The 15,129-nt window shown below is 39.3% G+C and overlaps 1 protein-coding gene across 7 annotated transcripts; it reads right to left on the bottom strand.

Moving 5' to 3' along the window:
• Positions 1–17: 17 nt before the first annotated feature.
• On the bottom strand, positions 18–13,709 carry LOC107223942 (fatty acid synthase). 7 transcript variants are annotated; one of them, XM_046733533.1, is made up of 17 exons: positions 13,354–13,680; positions 12,978–13,228; positions 12,556–12,787; positions 11,397–11,815; positions 10,882–11,175; positions 10,274–10,484; positions 9,957–10,117; positions 9,490–9,807; positions 8,534–9,344; positions 8,035–8,433; positions 5,961–7,930; positions 3,810–4,641; positions 3,230–3,702; positions 2,882–3,136; positions 2,476–2,730; positions 2,126–2,314; positions 18–407 (listed from the first exon to the last, which is right to left on the bottom strand). In XM_046733533.1, the coding sequence occupies exons 1-16, from the start codon at positions 13,535–13,537 to the stop codon at positions 2,174–2,176; spliced, it is 7,206 nt and encodes a 2,401-aa protein (XP_046589489.1). In that variant the 5' UTR covers positions 13,538–13,680; the 3' UTR covers positions 18–407; positions 2,126–2,173. The 7 variants fall into 7 exon arrangements, with proteins under 7 accessions (XP_046589489.1, XP_046589490.1, XP_046589488.1 ...); XM_046733534.1 differs by lacking the exon at positions 18–407 and adding an exon at positions 550–1,179; XM_046733532.1 differs by lacking the exon at positions 18–407 and adding an exon at positions 1,186–1,868.
• Between the last annotated feature and the right edge of the window lie 1,420 nt (positions 13,710–15,129).

Genomic DNA, 15,129 nt, shown 5'->3' with positions numbered 1-15,129 from the left:
TGCGGCTTCAACATGGATTAGAAATAAAATGAATAGAAGTTTTATTTTATTGCGCTACCTGACCTCTGGGATACGATTATACTATGAATACTCTTTGAAATATGGATACCACGTCGTTTTTCACGCTCAACAAACACATTTGTATGACAACAATGACGGAAAATTGGTGATGACAAAGTACAATGAATGAAATTTTTTCCACATTTATCCTTCGTCAGGTAGAATATGGGATACTAGATTCTAGATTCGAATATTAGACTTCTGGAAATTCTATATTCCTTTTTTTCTGTATTTCCGCGCACCTGGCGAGGATCTTCCAGGCCGGAAGGTTGTTTGTATTCTTCTTTAGTGTGTTGCTATGTCATTTGCACCTGAAGAATACAGCACGTGTATCAGAAATCCACAGTCTAAACAAGAAAATTAAATCTTGTTAGCCTCGTTCAATTGAGGTTAGTTATTATTTTTCAATTCCCCGATAGAAACAGTGTTCGGTCTTAATACCCACGTATGTTCTGAAGAATCGTTAACCCGCCATTATCTGAAATTGCAGACGATGACGAGAGAAAGAAACGAAATCAGTGATATCAAATTCATCGTTATAGTTATATGAAAATATCAAATGAGGAAAATAAGGGGAAAATATTGATTTTTCCAGCATCTATCCTTATAACTCACAGCACTCGGTCTCTTAAGTACTCACCCTTCGTAGTCTTATTCGTACTTTGTGGTAAAATTCCATAGATTGTTTAGTCAACCTTTATTTAAGGGAAATCTTTACCTCGAATTGTTTGAAACTGACTAGTTTGAGGAAAATACATTTATGCATGGATCTATCTATTCCTGCTCGCTTGAAACCGTATTTTTTCATGCAACAACCTATGTAACTTATGGATGCGTATTCTTCTCTCATTAAGCACAGCATTCACGCGATGGAATACTTTATTTGATTACATTCAGTACTGTGTTGCGTGGGACATTTTCTCAAAAGGTTAGAACAATTCTCTTTTTACAAATTAAAGAGCAATTTCCACGTGTGTAACAAATTGTGTGACGTTCTCCGAGTCTTATTGCATGTGGAGGTCTTCTTTACTTTTCGCAGGTTTTTTCAAACATATTTCTATTTTCTTTATTTTCTTTGATTGCATACGAATTTTGCCATTGGGTTGCGGTGTTCCATGCCTGATTAAAAATTACAAGTAAATATTCTAATAAATCTATTTTGTGAATATATATCCAATATTCAAAAAAATGCAATGCAATTCGCAATTTTCTAAATACCAAGTCAACCAAAAGAGATTTAAAAATATCGAATTGTTTGATTATATTCTTAAGCAACACGGACGTTGAAGAAATCAATATAAAAGTCCTTGAAAAAATATAGACCATGCAGAGAAAAGACAAGCTTAACGAATATATGAAACAACGTAACAAACAGAATACATGACATACGAATTTAACAATAATATCGGAGAGACAATTTTATCAAAATATTTGGATAGTTTGTTACGACCATCCTTACCTTCTCATAAATTATTCTTGTGATTCTAACATCGTTGTTAAGCTCATTATGAATCAATACTTTTGACATGGTAGAAACTTACTGATCGTAGAATTCGGGAATCATTCGATGCCCGAATGCGTCATGATATTATTCCTGTTAAGTTGCTCATACTATGCTGTACAACTCGAGCACAATGTGTAGTGAACTAATATAATTTGTTTCTCTGCGGTTGTTGATTGGGAATAAAACGTGTAAGTAATTATCATACGTATCCGTTTAACGACTTTTTGTTCCACTGCTTTGAAATTAGAAAATACCATGCACATTTTGTTCTGTATTAATTCGGATGAGTTTTCCACAAATGAATCTAATAAAATTGAAAGAGATCTGTTTTATTGGTCTTAAAGACTACAGCTATTAGTTTACATTCAAACAAATTAATTGCGCCAGATATCTCAATGAGAAAGGTTCATTGCTTGGTTGTGTTCGGTACTCGATTTGTTTCGCATATTTAACGAGACCACTATTGTTTGGAAATCACTATGTAACGTATTGGTCATTATTCACGTACAATTCAGATGCTCAAGTATGTTACAGAATTCGTAATCATGGCGTCAAACTTACAACCACTGTATCCATAGACATGTGTTCCAAGCGAACGAAGTCTTGATTCTATTGTAGAGCCTCATTTGACTCGCATATGGCGTTATCTTTGAAGCAATTTACATCAATAGCGTGTGCACAAATGTCATCGTTCAACATCGTGACATGGTCACCAGCCGCATAGCATACTTCAACTTTCTTGCAAGTGATCTGCAAGTAGGACAACGATAAGTTTTGAGATGTTTCTCCCGCTATTGGTAAATCTGCACATTTCAGCACAGAAATGGTTCAACGATAAGTTAAATACACTGCACTGGTACTCTTGCCAAAATTGTACAACTTACGAGAACACAGTTGTGAAATAAACTCACCGATCCCAGCCCGTAATCTTCGGATATTGTACGAACGGACTGAATCTGAGGTCTGATTAAGGTTATTGGTGTATTAAGGCATGGCGATACTGCAAAGTTGTAATTCAAGATAGCTTTGATACGATTGTAGAAAGATGAGCACATGGCCTGTTGCTCTTCTACCGTGAATTTCAAATTTTTATCCGCAGGTACATTATTTGTGAACGCTGTCAACTTTTCTTCCCAGGTAATGCACTTTTGTAAATCTACCGCTAGCTGTAAATAGAAAATTATGATTGCAATATGCGATATATCTTGCCAGACGGCAGCGATGTTTATTATTATTTTCATCGAAAATCAAACAGTTGCATATAACGATTCGCTTACGAAGCAATAAAGTCGATTAATAGTAAAACCTTGGCGATACCTTTGCCCTAATGGATGGACTGATCGCATCCATCAATTCCAGTAACAAAATAGATTGTAACTCCGCCTCATTATCTAAGATTAGGTGTTGATTACACAGTGCCTTCATGTGGTCAGGTGAACCATCGATCAATACGAGACGACCGCTGAGGCCTTCGGACTCCAAACGTCTAGCAAGCTCAATGGCCACTAATGTTCCAAAAGAGTATCCAGCGATCACAAAGTTGTGGCTACCCTTATACCTTGCTTGAAAATGCTGAAAGTTTTCATAGGTATTTAATACAGGGTGACACTTGTTCAAACTCCATACGCTGATTCATTTGTGTGAAATCTTACGGAGGTCACTTACAGGCATTAAATAGTCCGCCAAGCTCTCAATAGACGTCAAATTCGAAGAATTCAATCCGAGCTGCAAACATGTTGTTCGTGATTTTAATTTAACAGCCAACGATTGTAGTACAGGGTACGTTCCTTCAATTCCTGGTATGATGAAGACTTCTTCTCCTTCTTTTCCGTTTGTTACTAGTGGCACACAGACATTTCTGTTCAGTTCAACGGTGCCCAGATTTTGGATAAGTATTTGCATGCCTGTCAAGATCTCATCGGTTTTGGACTCTGACCCTTTATCTTCCTCGCTTCCCTTCACCTTTTTCAAAGACATTTCCTGTAATTTTGCAAAATTGAGACCACGAATGTCCGCCGCGTTCAGAAATACTTCAAATTCACGTTCTAACGTCTGTTTAATTTCAACTGCCATCATTGAATCCATCCCAAGTTCAGCCAACGGTGTTTGCAGACTAACTGTTTTGAGGTCTTTGAGTCCTGTAAAAAATGATTGGTCAAAAATTTGACCGTGTACTTGGTTGTTGACGGAAAAAGTTTTTTAAAATCGAAGGCACAATATCATAGCTAAGAAAAAAATCTCATACCCATTATTTCTACGACTGTGGCAAGAATGTCTGCCTTAGCGCCACCAAACTTTTTCTCAGCAACTACCATACTCGACACTACAGGAGAATCTTGATTCAAAAAACCATCGAGTTCTTGCAGACAAGACAATATTCTTTGTTGCAGGGTACCGCCGATAATAATTTCCTTGTTATCTTCCTGCATTTCAGCAACGAGTCCGACATCACCGATGGCTCCCCATTGTACGGCCAAGCCAGGCAACTTCTCTGCTACTCGGTTTTCGCATATTCTTTCCATAATGGAGTTGGCCATTCCGTAGTTCGTTTGACCCGCATTACCTCTGCCGCAAGATACCGATGAAAATACTACGAATTGCCTGAGTTGCGGGCACAACGTTCTCGATAATTGATCCATCTGCCTTGTAGCCCAAGCCTTGACTCTGAAAGATTCTTCGAATGATTCCACTGTCTGATTTTCGTAAAGGGCGTCTTTAAGTACAACAGCCAAGTTGAAAATTGCGTGAACCGGTCCAAGTGACGCTGCTTCTTTCAAAATAGCTTCGCATCCCTCGTGTGTCGAGGCATCTTTTCCCACTAAGATGACGACCTTTACTCCGTACTTTTGCCAAAGGTTAATTCTCATACGTTGATATCCAGAACTGACTCCTTTTCGAGATGTGAAGACGAGTTTCTTTGCTCCACGAAGTACGAGCCAATCGGCTAGCTCAAGGCCGAAACCACCCAGACCACCAAGAATCAGATAACTGCCATCATCCGAGCAGTAGTAACGAGGAAGAGCCAGAGGTAGAAGAGACTGAGATCCTTCGTCTTGGTCACGAATTTTGATTATCACCTAGAAGAATATCGAATGGTGAACTTCCTATCTTGCTTCGTAATTACAATTACATTGAAGATTTTGAAAGCGCCATAAGACTTTCATATAAATTCTAGAACAGTATCCTACACACTCTCCAGATCATCAATAATTCTTATACGATTTTACACTTTTTTATGGTAAATCCGCAACTTTTTTCATCCAATTCGAATCCAGAACCATTTATGAAAAATTATCACTAAAGCGTGCGGAGGTCGTGCAAATTTTCTCATTCAAAGTGAAATTAGTGTTAATTATTACGAGCTCGAGTAGAATCGTATGCGATTGAGCAAAATTTGCATAAGTTCATACGGACTTTGAAATCCGCGAACTCTACACGAAAATTTTAATCAGGTAAGTGAAATAAGTGTTTCAGTATAGACTTTTTTTTATCAAAATTAAGACAACGAAGCTTATTGAACGTTACATATAAAATTGAACTACAGTTTTCAGATTCAGGTTTCAGAAGTAATCACCATTCATGACTAAAATCTGTCGAACTATGTTAGAAGTCTCGGATAATTTTTCCTTAAATTTCGAATGACTTGGTGCAAACAACGCAATCTTATTGCGTAATCTCAAAATTGTATGTCACCGTGTGAAATTTGATTTAAGTCGTATGAATTTCAGTGAACCGTTGCTTAATTCGATCGAAGTCGAGTTTCATCAAGTAGCGGACCTCAAGTGCCGTAACTACGGAACGCTAGTCCTGGAGGTCGAAATCCACAAGGTAAAGGACCTGGACAGCCAAAACTACGGAGCGCTTGTCCTGGAGGTCGAGTTTCACCAGGTAGTGGACCTGAAGCGTAGGAACTACGGAGCGCTCGTCCTGGAAGACGAGTTTCACCAGGTAGCGGACCCGAAGCGCGGGATCCGGGAGGTTGAGAACCCGGTACTCGAAATACGTAGCGGACCCGAAGCGCGGGATCCGGGAGGTTGAGAACCCGGTACTCGAAATTTGCGGAGCGCGACTCTCATACGTCCGCTCTACTGCGCGGTTGTTTCCCGACTGAGGAATTCGGCTAGCTGATTTTGAATTGGTGACGTCACTTTCTGAACATCCGACATCCAAACTATGGTTTCGAACTTTGATACTATGTATGATGATGTATGATGTATGATGTATGATGCATGATATGATATGATGTATAATGTATGATATGATATAATGTATGATGTATGATATGATATTATGCACATAATTGTTTTTTAGTGAGGCTTGATTGTTTAAAGCAAAAACTGATCATTTCTAATGGCACTAGATTCTTTGAACTAATATAAAAAAGTAATTAACAGACCTTGCCAATATGTTTTCCGCCTGCCATATATCTAAGCGCTGTCTCAACCTGGTTCATTGGAAACACGGTCCGGACTAGTGGTTTTACAGCGCCATCCTTCATGCCCTCAGTCAGCATGGCCCATATTATCTTTTTCTCATCGGGACAACCATTAAATAAATTATCCAAGAGGATTCCATGAAAACTAATACCCTTTAGAAAAGCTTCCATGCCAAGAGGATTGTTGGCCGCAAGATCAAATTTTCCGATTTCCAGAAATCTTCCGCCTGTTGCTAAACAACGAACGGACGCTTGTAACTTTTCCTCTGCTAAAGAATTTAGTACGATATCCACTCCTTGTCCTTGCGTTTTCCGCAAAACCAATTGCTCGAAACTTGTGTCTCGTGAATTCCCAATATGTTCGTCATCGATTTGCGGGAACTGGTTTTTGATAAATTCTCGTTTTCTTGGCGTACCGACAGTTGTGAAAACTTCACAGCCCTTGTGAAGTGCCAGCGCTATGGCTGCCTGTCCGACCCCACCACTTCCGGCGTGTATCAACACCTTATCCGTCTTTACCATCTTACCGCTTAACATGAGCGCATGGTAGGCTGTTGCATAAACAACTGGAACCGTAGCTGCATCTTCCAAACTCCAGTTATCTGGAATGGGCCAAAGAAGGTCTTTGTCGCACACACACAGATTTGCGAAAGCTCCAGCTTCAGTCAATCCCATAACGGCGCGACCGTTTATATCTCTTCCGGAAAATTCCAATCCATATACGTGGTCTTGTAACATCCTTTCGCTAGTGAGAACCTCAGGTGCTAGTTTCCCAGTGAGTAGCATAACATCGCGAAAGTTTATCGACGAATAATGCACTTGAACGATGTCCGTGTTTTGGTTACTGGGCTGAATCATACCTTCGATCCATTGGACTGAGCGTAAATCGCCACGCGTAGTCTGGCTGAGGCTGGCGTGATAGACGGGTTTTGATATCAACGGTTCCATGGGGAAAAACCGATAAGACCCCCACAGTTCCCCAGGGCGCAGAACATTCAGGGCTAAACCCAAATCCAATTGTTCGGAATAGAATGAATTTTCTAGAGAGAATTCCGGAGCTTCCAAGTCTTGAATTAACAAACCTTGAATGATTTTACCACCTGGTTCTCTTCGCAAACAATTGACTAATCCCATAAGTCCACTCTGCAAATCTCCCTCGCTGACAAGTAGTATTCGTTCAGAGGTACGACCAGCCCTTTTGTTTTCTACCTTCAACGCAGCCTGTAGCTTTTCAAGCCAGGTGAATTCATCACTGCTGACTCTGACAACGGTAGTGAATCCTGTCCGCTGTTCTTTTTTACGAAGTAAAATCATCAGTTCACTTGATGTACATTTCTCTAGAATGACGTGGAAGTATTCATGCACCGTATTTCGAATAACGCCAATATTACTGTCTAGCGACTCTCTAGCCAGCATAAAGCTTCCATCTCTCATTGCTGTATGAATTTGTTTCAGCATTTTTGGACTTCTATCTGAAAGAAGTCCGTGGGTGACAATGAGAGCAGCATTTAGTTCAGTGGACAATTTTTTTGGGCAAGAAATTTTGATATCCGAAGTTAAGGCATCATCAGAAAACTTGTGCAGTGGTGCGAAGACGTTCAAGTCCGCTTGAAGTAAAGGTAAGTTATTTAAAACTTTTTGTATCAAAGGAGATATCAAATTTTCAGCAGATACGTCATAAACGTCATCTATCAGTTCGACTGTTTTTATTTTGATACCAAAATGGTTTTCAAGAGCTATCTGTGTAGCGATGCAAGTAATCACTTCCATTTCCGTCTTAGCTCGGTCGCGATGCGCTACAAACGCATGTTTTTCGACAACAGGATCTGCGGCTGGCCTTCTGCGAGCTATGGCACTGGCCCTTAGTCCTCGTATTTCTATTCCACCAGATACAATGATGTCCAAATCTTTGTAAGCCTCTACTGTGAATTCTAAGAAAAAAGTAAACAAAAATCGTCATTTGGGGATAATAATTCGATAAAATGATTGCGAAAAATATTCTCAACACGCTTCTTATCGGAAGTATAAGTCCTACCTTTGTTGTCTTCAGGCATTGAATTCAGATGTTGTATATGCATCTTTGTGTCTATTACTAGTTTTTGAATACCCGTAGGAACGACTAGTCCTCGGGTGTCAATTGAAAGGATTTGCATTTGGAGCATGTTGTCCATAAAAGCTGCCCAGTTCTTGTGCCAGGCTATCCGACCCCTGTTTCCTTTTAAGGATGCTCCAGTGAGACTCCGACACATTCCTGAATACTGATAGCCTCTGAGGCGCAACTCCTTGTAGATATCTCTACTAGTTAGATGAAACTTTTCCTCTTTCATCACAAGAACATCAGTTTTGACGCATTCTTGATGTGGGTTTGAAACTACTCGAATAAAGCCAGTCACAACACTGGTATCACCTTCGGAAACTTCAAATCTGCCTGACCCTATGTGTAGATAAACCTGTGTTATCACATGTTTCGATATTTGTGAATGACATCTATTTTTTACATGCAACGACTACTGCTACGCAAGAATCAATCTGACCTTTGTGAATCATCAGTTGCAGCCTAATGGCACTATCTTTTGGGATTGTAGTAGCTCGGTGAAATCTTACGTTTTCAAAAACTACCGAGACTTTCATATACTGATCTCCTTGCATCATTGCCACAGTTTGCCAAATTAGTGCTAGGTAGCCAGTTGCAGGAACCAAGTTTCTTCCATCGATAACGTGTCCTGACATCCACTCAAACTCCTCATCAGCCAGGTTGACGTCAATAATTCTGTTCCCAGTTTTGAGTCTGTCTTGTTTCTGCAAACGAACTACGTACCAGTCTTCCGAGTGTTGCCAACGTATCAGTGGAGAAATCATGGGAGTTCCTCGACTAACTGGATATTGAACATCGGGATATAATTCACTCAATTTGGGAGATAATCCAATTTCGTACATTTTTCCAATAGCATCAAGTAAGACGTCAACGTTATCAACATTTTCACGGTTCGTTAAAGCGATATGCGTCGATTTGTCACTTGAGGATCCAAGTAAAGCGGCTTGAAGCAGATTATGTGGTGCTATGTCAATGGTTACCGCATTCTTCGGTAAGATATGGGATATTCCTTCAATCGAAGTACGAGTAAACAAATTGCTTGTGTAGAACTCAGCCGAAAATAAGCAGTTTGAACTGTCTTTCGGGTTACTCTGTGCGATGGTGTTAATCAGCCATTTCTGGCTACGAGGTTTTGGGTCCGGAATGATCTTTCTCAAATGAGCTAATAATTTTCGGCGCACTGCTTCCACTTCACTAGTTTGGTATATCGTGCTGCTGCGAGCTTCGCCTCTGACACAAATGTTATCAGCCTGTAACGAAATGACGATTACTAAAATAACCATCTTCCTTATGTCTTTAATTATTTCACTGATTAACAGATACTATTCACTGAGAATGAGAGTCTTAGTCTGTGATGTGGATAATTTTAGAGTTTCACAAGATATTGTAATTTACCCGTAATTTCGCAATGAATTTCGTCACCGAGTCGTTGGGTCCACTGATTATAGAATTTTTTGAACCATTAGAGCAATCGATATGTACATCAGGTGGACAAATATTCCGCAGTTTTATGGCATTCAGTTTCACAGCTGCCAGGCTTTGACAAACTGCTGCAGATTCTGCCAAGACCAAACCACCAAAGTATGCTGCTAAGATTGTCTGTTCCGCGGTCAAACAACCATCAGCGTACGCACAGCCTAACTCTCCCGCTAGGTGGCTAGTAAGATGATCTGGTATAACTCCTATCGATGACAGTACGTCTAATAGACCAATCTATAAGTGAATGGAAGCACACACTCATAAACAAAGCCAAGCGATTAAATATTGAAATCAACGTAACAATGTCATGATTGAATATTACTGGAGGTATCACGATCTTTCTGCTTTGTCGATTTAAACATGGCTCATCAAAACTACTATACCTGAATTGCTGCAGTGCCAACACGCGAGTTGATAATATTATCAAACGTTTTTGGATCTTTGTTGGTCAAAATTCGGATAATATCAACACCGTGAGGCTTGAGAGTGGCGTCACACTTTCGGATGGCCGCCGCAAATACCGGAATTTTCATCCAACTTTCACCTGTTCAATGCAACCATAAATAAATCAGCATGCATTCTTATATAATTTGTTCTGGTACTAAAATTATCATAAATTTGAATCCCTGAACGAGAAGCATGTCGGCTAATTGATTGATCTGTCGGTTACGCGAGAATCACAAAAAAATATTGCACTTACCGATCCCAACCCATTCACATCCCATTCCAGAGAACACGAACCATATCGGTGACTTTTCACCAGAGTAATATCGCACATCTCGCATGTTGTTCTGTGCGATGCCACGGGCTGGCAGTATAGTATGACCTCGGTATAAATGACCAGAAATCTTTTCGGCATGTATGTTGTGAAAGAGACCGATATATTCCACATCCACTGGTCTGCTTTCAAGCTATAATCATTCACGCTACGCAGTTGTAGTCACTGTGCAAGGCTGAACGGCTTTTAAATATTCCCTTTGCCGAAGGATAAATTTACTAGTATAAATTGCAACTGCTAACTGAAATGTCGGAGTCTTTTATAATCAAATCAATATTGTAGTTACGAAATAATGTATAGTATCAACGAATAAAAATTCTTAGAAAGGTGTTCCGAATCGCATATCTTGATAAAACGTTGGTTCATGTGGCCCATGAATTCTTCTAGACGCAGTGTTACGATAAAAGATGGAAAAAGAATGAAAATATGATGTACTCGCAAGTAAATACGGTTCAATATGCGGTATACATCTATGTATCACCTCAATCAGCAATGTTCTATAGGATATAGATAGTTTCATTAGTACGTACATCATTCAACAAAGTTGTAACAGCTTTTTCCGTCCGTCCAGATACAACAACGAGTCTCGGCATGTCGTCATTAGGTGCACCATTATTGACCTTCTCTTTCGGATTTGATTTCAGCAGAACGTGTGCGTTTCCACCACCAAAGCCAAAAGAGTTTATACCAACGTAACCGCCCTTCCATGGCGTCGGTTCGGTTATAACTTGGATGCGACCAGTCATCAATGCTTCGATTTCTTCGCGGGGACGATTATAATTTATATTTGGCGGGATGATTCCACTCTCCATCGCGAGGATAATCTTTTAATAAGAATTTATCTGTTATTATTAGACATTGAGCAATACGTAGTAGCTGATAATAAAAGTTTTGAAAGTGTATTGATTTATCTGGTGAAAAACGATGATACTTTAGTGTATCTTGAAATGGATCGATGTATGTTTAACATACTGGACATCTTGGAATTTTCAAATCTTACATAGAAACACATTAGTGAACGATTCATCCTTTAAGTATCATATACCTTGGCGACAGAACAAAGGCCACTTGCTGGTTCGGAGTGCCCCACATTAGACTTGATAGAACCAATTTGAAGTGGAGTGGTCCGTCCAGGGCAGAATACCTTCTCAATAGCGTTTACTTCGGCAGGGTCTCCTACTTTGGTTCCAGTACCGTGCGCTTCTAAGAAAGCCAAATTGGATGGTGAAATCTTGCATTCTTCATAAAATTGTTCGAGAAGAACACGCTGCATTCTGCTTGACGGAAAAGTAATTCCTTCTTCCTTGTAACCGTCACAATTTGTTTTTGTATAAACAACATGTGCATAAATTCGTCTTGCGTCCTTCGATTTCTGAAGATAAATTGTACATACCGCTTCACTACGACAGTAGCCGTTTCCCTCATTATCGAATGACTTGCACCTGCCATCGGCGGAAAGTACGCCTGATAAAGAAATGTACGTAGTTGAAGAATACATATTTTATCATCGATGAAGTATCGTTACTTCGCAATCCTGACGAATAGCTAAAAATAATTAATCTGCGTCTCTACTGTGCCAAGAACAGTTTGACCGCAGGATTGTATTATATACATAGTCATAAATACAAAGGAAAAATATTTCATCAGGCAGTAAGATTTCTCTCTCTCTTTCTGATTCGGCTATAAGGAATCAAACCGTTCAAACAGTAACTACAAGAAAATGTATTTATGATTGCTTCTTGTTAGAAATTTGTGCAAAAAGGCCCCAAAGTGTCTGACGGTCTTATTTTGTCTAAGAATGCGCGAGTACGGTATAATTCCTCAGAGAAGAAATATGAAGATTAACAATCTTGTGCATTCATTATCGGTATGACCATAATGCTTGAAAACATTTCATCTTATGTTCATTAACATTTGTCACGTGTATATTTGTAATATATCTGGGTTTATTTTTTGGCAACTGCCTCATTTCTGATATTTTCACCCGTAGAAATCTTGTTGTGGATCGACAATTACAAACGTTGTCAATTTGTATTGATATATTTGTAGTCTGCTCTTTTTTTCGAATTCCAGAATAATTTTCACTGGACAGATTCCATTGATGAAATTTGATTTTCATATTTTTTATGTGACCGTCTTGATTTATATTTTTGAATGGAAAGACGCATGAATACATGTCATTCATATTAACCACAAATTCATACCAAGGAGAAAAAACTGCTGTGATAAATGTGGATGTAGGCACAAATGACATCCAACAACAATGGCATCTTGACATTCTCCAGTTCTAATTGCTCTGTACGCATGATCCATGGCAAACAAACTAGAACTGCACGCGGTGTCCACAGTGTAGCTCGGCCCTGTACATCCCAACCAATAAGAGATTCGATTCGCCATCATGGCACGACAGCAACCCGGTATACCCAATCCGTTTGCCTAAACAGTCGCAGAGATCTTCTAAGCAAGAGTATAAGTAACTCATTGGGCATACAACATTTAATGTCATATATGAGGGTAGGGGAATAGGAATCCTGTGGAGTACGTCTATTCAACTAGTATCAATGGGGCTCCAGGAAGACATTAATTTTCATGAACTTTATAATCGAACATTGAATAATGCTCTGACCTGCAAATCTGTATACAGCCATGATTTTTCTGATTCGCTGTAGCAGGCACCGACGAAGACTCCCGTATTAGTTCCCCGAAGTTGGCCAGGATTGACACCAGCATCGATGATAGCTTCGTAAGTATGTTCTAATATCATTCTTGCCGCAGGATCCATAGTGTGAGCTTCTTTGAAGTGCACTTCAAAAAATTCGGCATCGAACTTTTCAATATTATTCACTTTCCCAGTTCGTTGCGGAATATCTGGATTATCTGCAGCCGTCCGTACAATTAATGATATGAGTTTCAGTCATCAATATAAACTATCGTATGTCGAATAAGAACCCGAAGATTGACTTATCGATTGCATTGTCAAGCTCCATATTGGATTCACCTACCCGATTTCCAACGACGATCATCATCGGTGATAAGGTCTACCTTGTTGAGAAGATTTTCTCGAAAAATTGTCAAGTTATCCGACTCTGGAAATCTCCCGGCAATTCCAGATATCACCACCTCGTCACCCGATTTTGGGAATGCCAATCCTTCACTACAGGTGACGTGTGTATTTTTTTCTGACATGTTAGGCTCCTGTACGGCGAGAAGTGCCTTTGTCAAAGGTGTCTCAGAAACTTAAATACAATGATGGCCAGCCCGGCGACGCATGTGTTTTTATAACGAAAAATGGTGCACCCCACCAACTTCAATGACTTGTGATGCGTGAATTTAATGTAATATTAATCATGTTTACGACTGGATGCACTTGTTGCGCACTGCGTGCGATTTCCTGCCTTTTGACGATAGCAAATCCTGATAAATTAAAGAAATTGGAGTCATTGTGCATCAAGTGTGGTCAGTTGAAAACGCTTTAAGTCTACCGAAAACTTTCAACGCATTTTGATTCTTTTGCCTCTCGACTTTTTTCATTTCTCATTATCTATACACGAAATAGAAACTATTTTTTTTTGAGTACATATTTAAATAAATAAATTCTGATTCTATACATAGAATAATAACCAAAATCTTCATTTATTACCCATAAAGTTTGCTTTTGTGTTCTTCACGATGATAAATAATCACCTGTCAACACGAATTTTGAGTCTTGTTTCTATAAAAGCTACTTTATCTAATAAATCAATTTTTTCCTTTATTAATTACGTGGAAGAAATCGAAATTTTACATCTTGAGCCCAGACTCGAAATTCGTGTTAACCGGTGTGATATGGCACGCAATAGAACTAACTATATTTATAATTCAGGAAGGGAAGTTAGGAAACGACCACATTTGTATCGAAAATCAGCTGATAAAATTTCGTAGAGCCTTGACCTCGTTGTAAGTCGTGACCCGTGTACGACGTCATTCGCTGTACATATCAGTAAAACGTTTCTGAGATCTCGATATAAGTGATTATATACTTTTCAGATCATGTGAACAGTCAATTTGATTTTATGTTCACGATAACTTTCCGATCAGTCGTATAAGTAAGCACAATATCAATTATTGTCGAGTTAGGTGAAATTCAAGCAGTGCCATTCAATTAAATGAATGTTGTTTACATGGCACCGACTGAATATAAAATTCGTATTAGCCACGGATCGGTGACCGAAAGCCATTAATTCAGAGGGCACATTGCAGAAATGACGAAACGAACAACAGTGGACTTTCGTCAGAATGCAAACGTCAGTGAAATTGTACGTGTTATTGTTCGTCGGCTGAAACGGCGGGTCGATATTTTTCTGGTGTCTAGCTGCACAGCATAATTTTCGATGAAAACCAACGTGTTATTTTCTTTCCTTTTTTTTTTACTGCCAACGTTCGGCTCGAGCCCGATCTAAAGTGGTAATCAGTCCGCGGAGTCTACACATCAAATACGCTGATTCCTGCCACATCCTTAATGTTGTGTCGATGTCATGGACTCACGCATGCTGATAAACACAGTTGTGTTACAGCGATGTAACGCGAATATAATCGTGAGTTCCTATTTTCCACTTGAAAAATGTTATTGTTGCAATAATTTACCGATATTTCTATGTACTGTGCTCACAGAAAGAATGACGTGTCGAGAATTATGTTGAATATCCATCGATTTATAGCGTGTGCAAAATACTGTGCAACGAAACGATAACATTACTGGAACGTAATCTTTGGACCAAAATTTTTTCGTTAGCAAAATT

This window comes from Neodiprion lecontei, chromosome 3 (genome assembly GCF_021901455.1).
Source record: "Neodiprion lecontei isolate iyNeoLeco1 chromosome 3, iyNeoLeco1.1, whole genome shotgun sequence".
NCBI classification, from domain to species: Eukaryota; Metazoa; Arthropoda; class Insecta; order Hymenoptera; family Diprionidae; genus Neodiprion; species Neodiprion lecontei.
The sequence above is the reverse complement of the archived record's forward strand: the minus strand, read 5'-3'. Positions and strand labels throughout refer to the sequence as shown.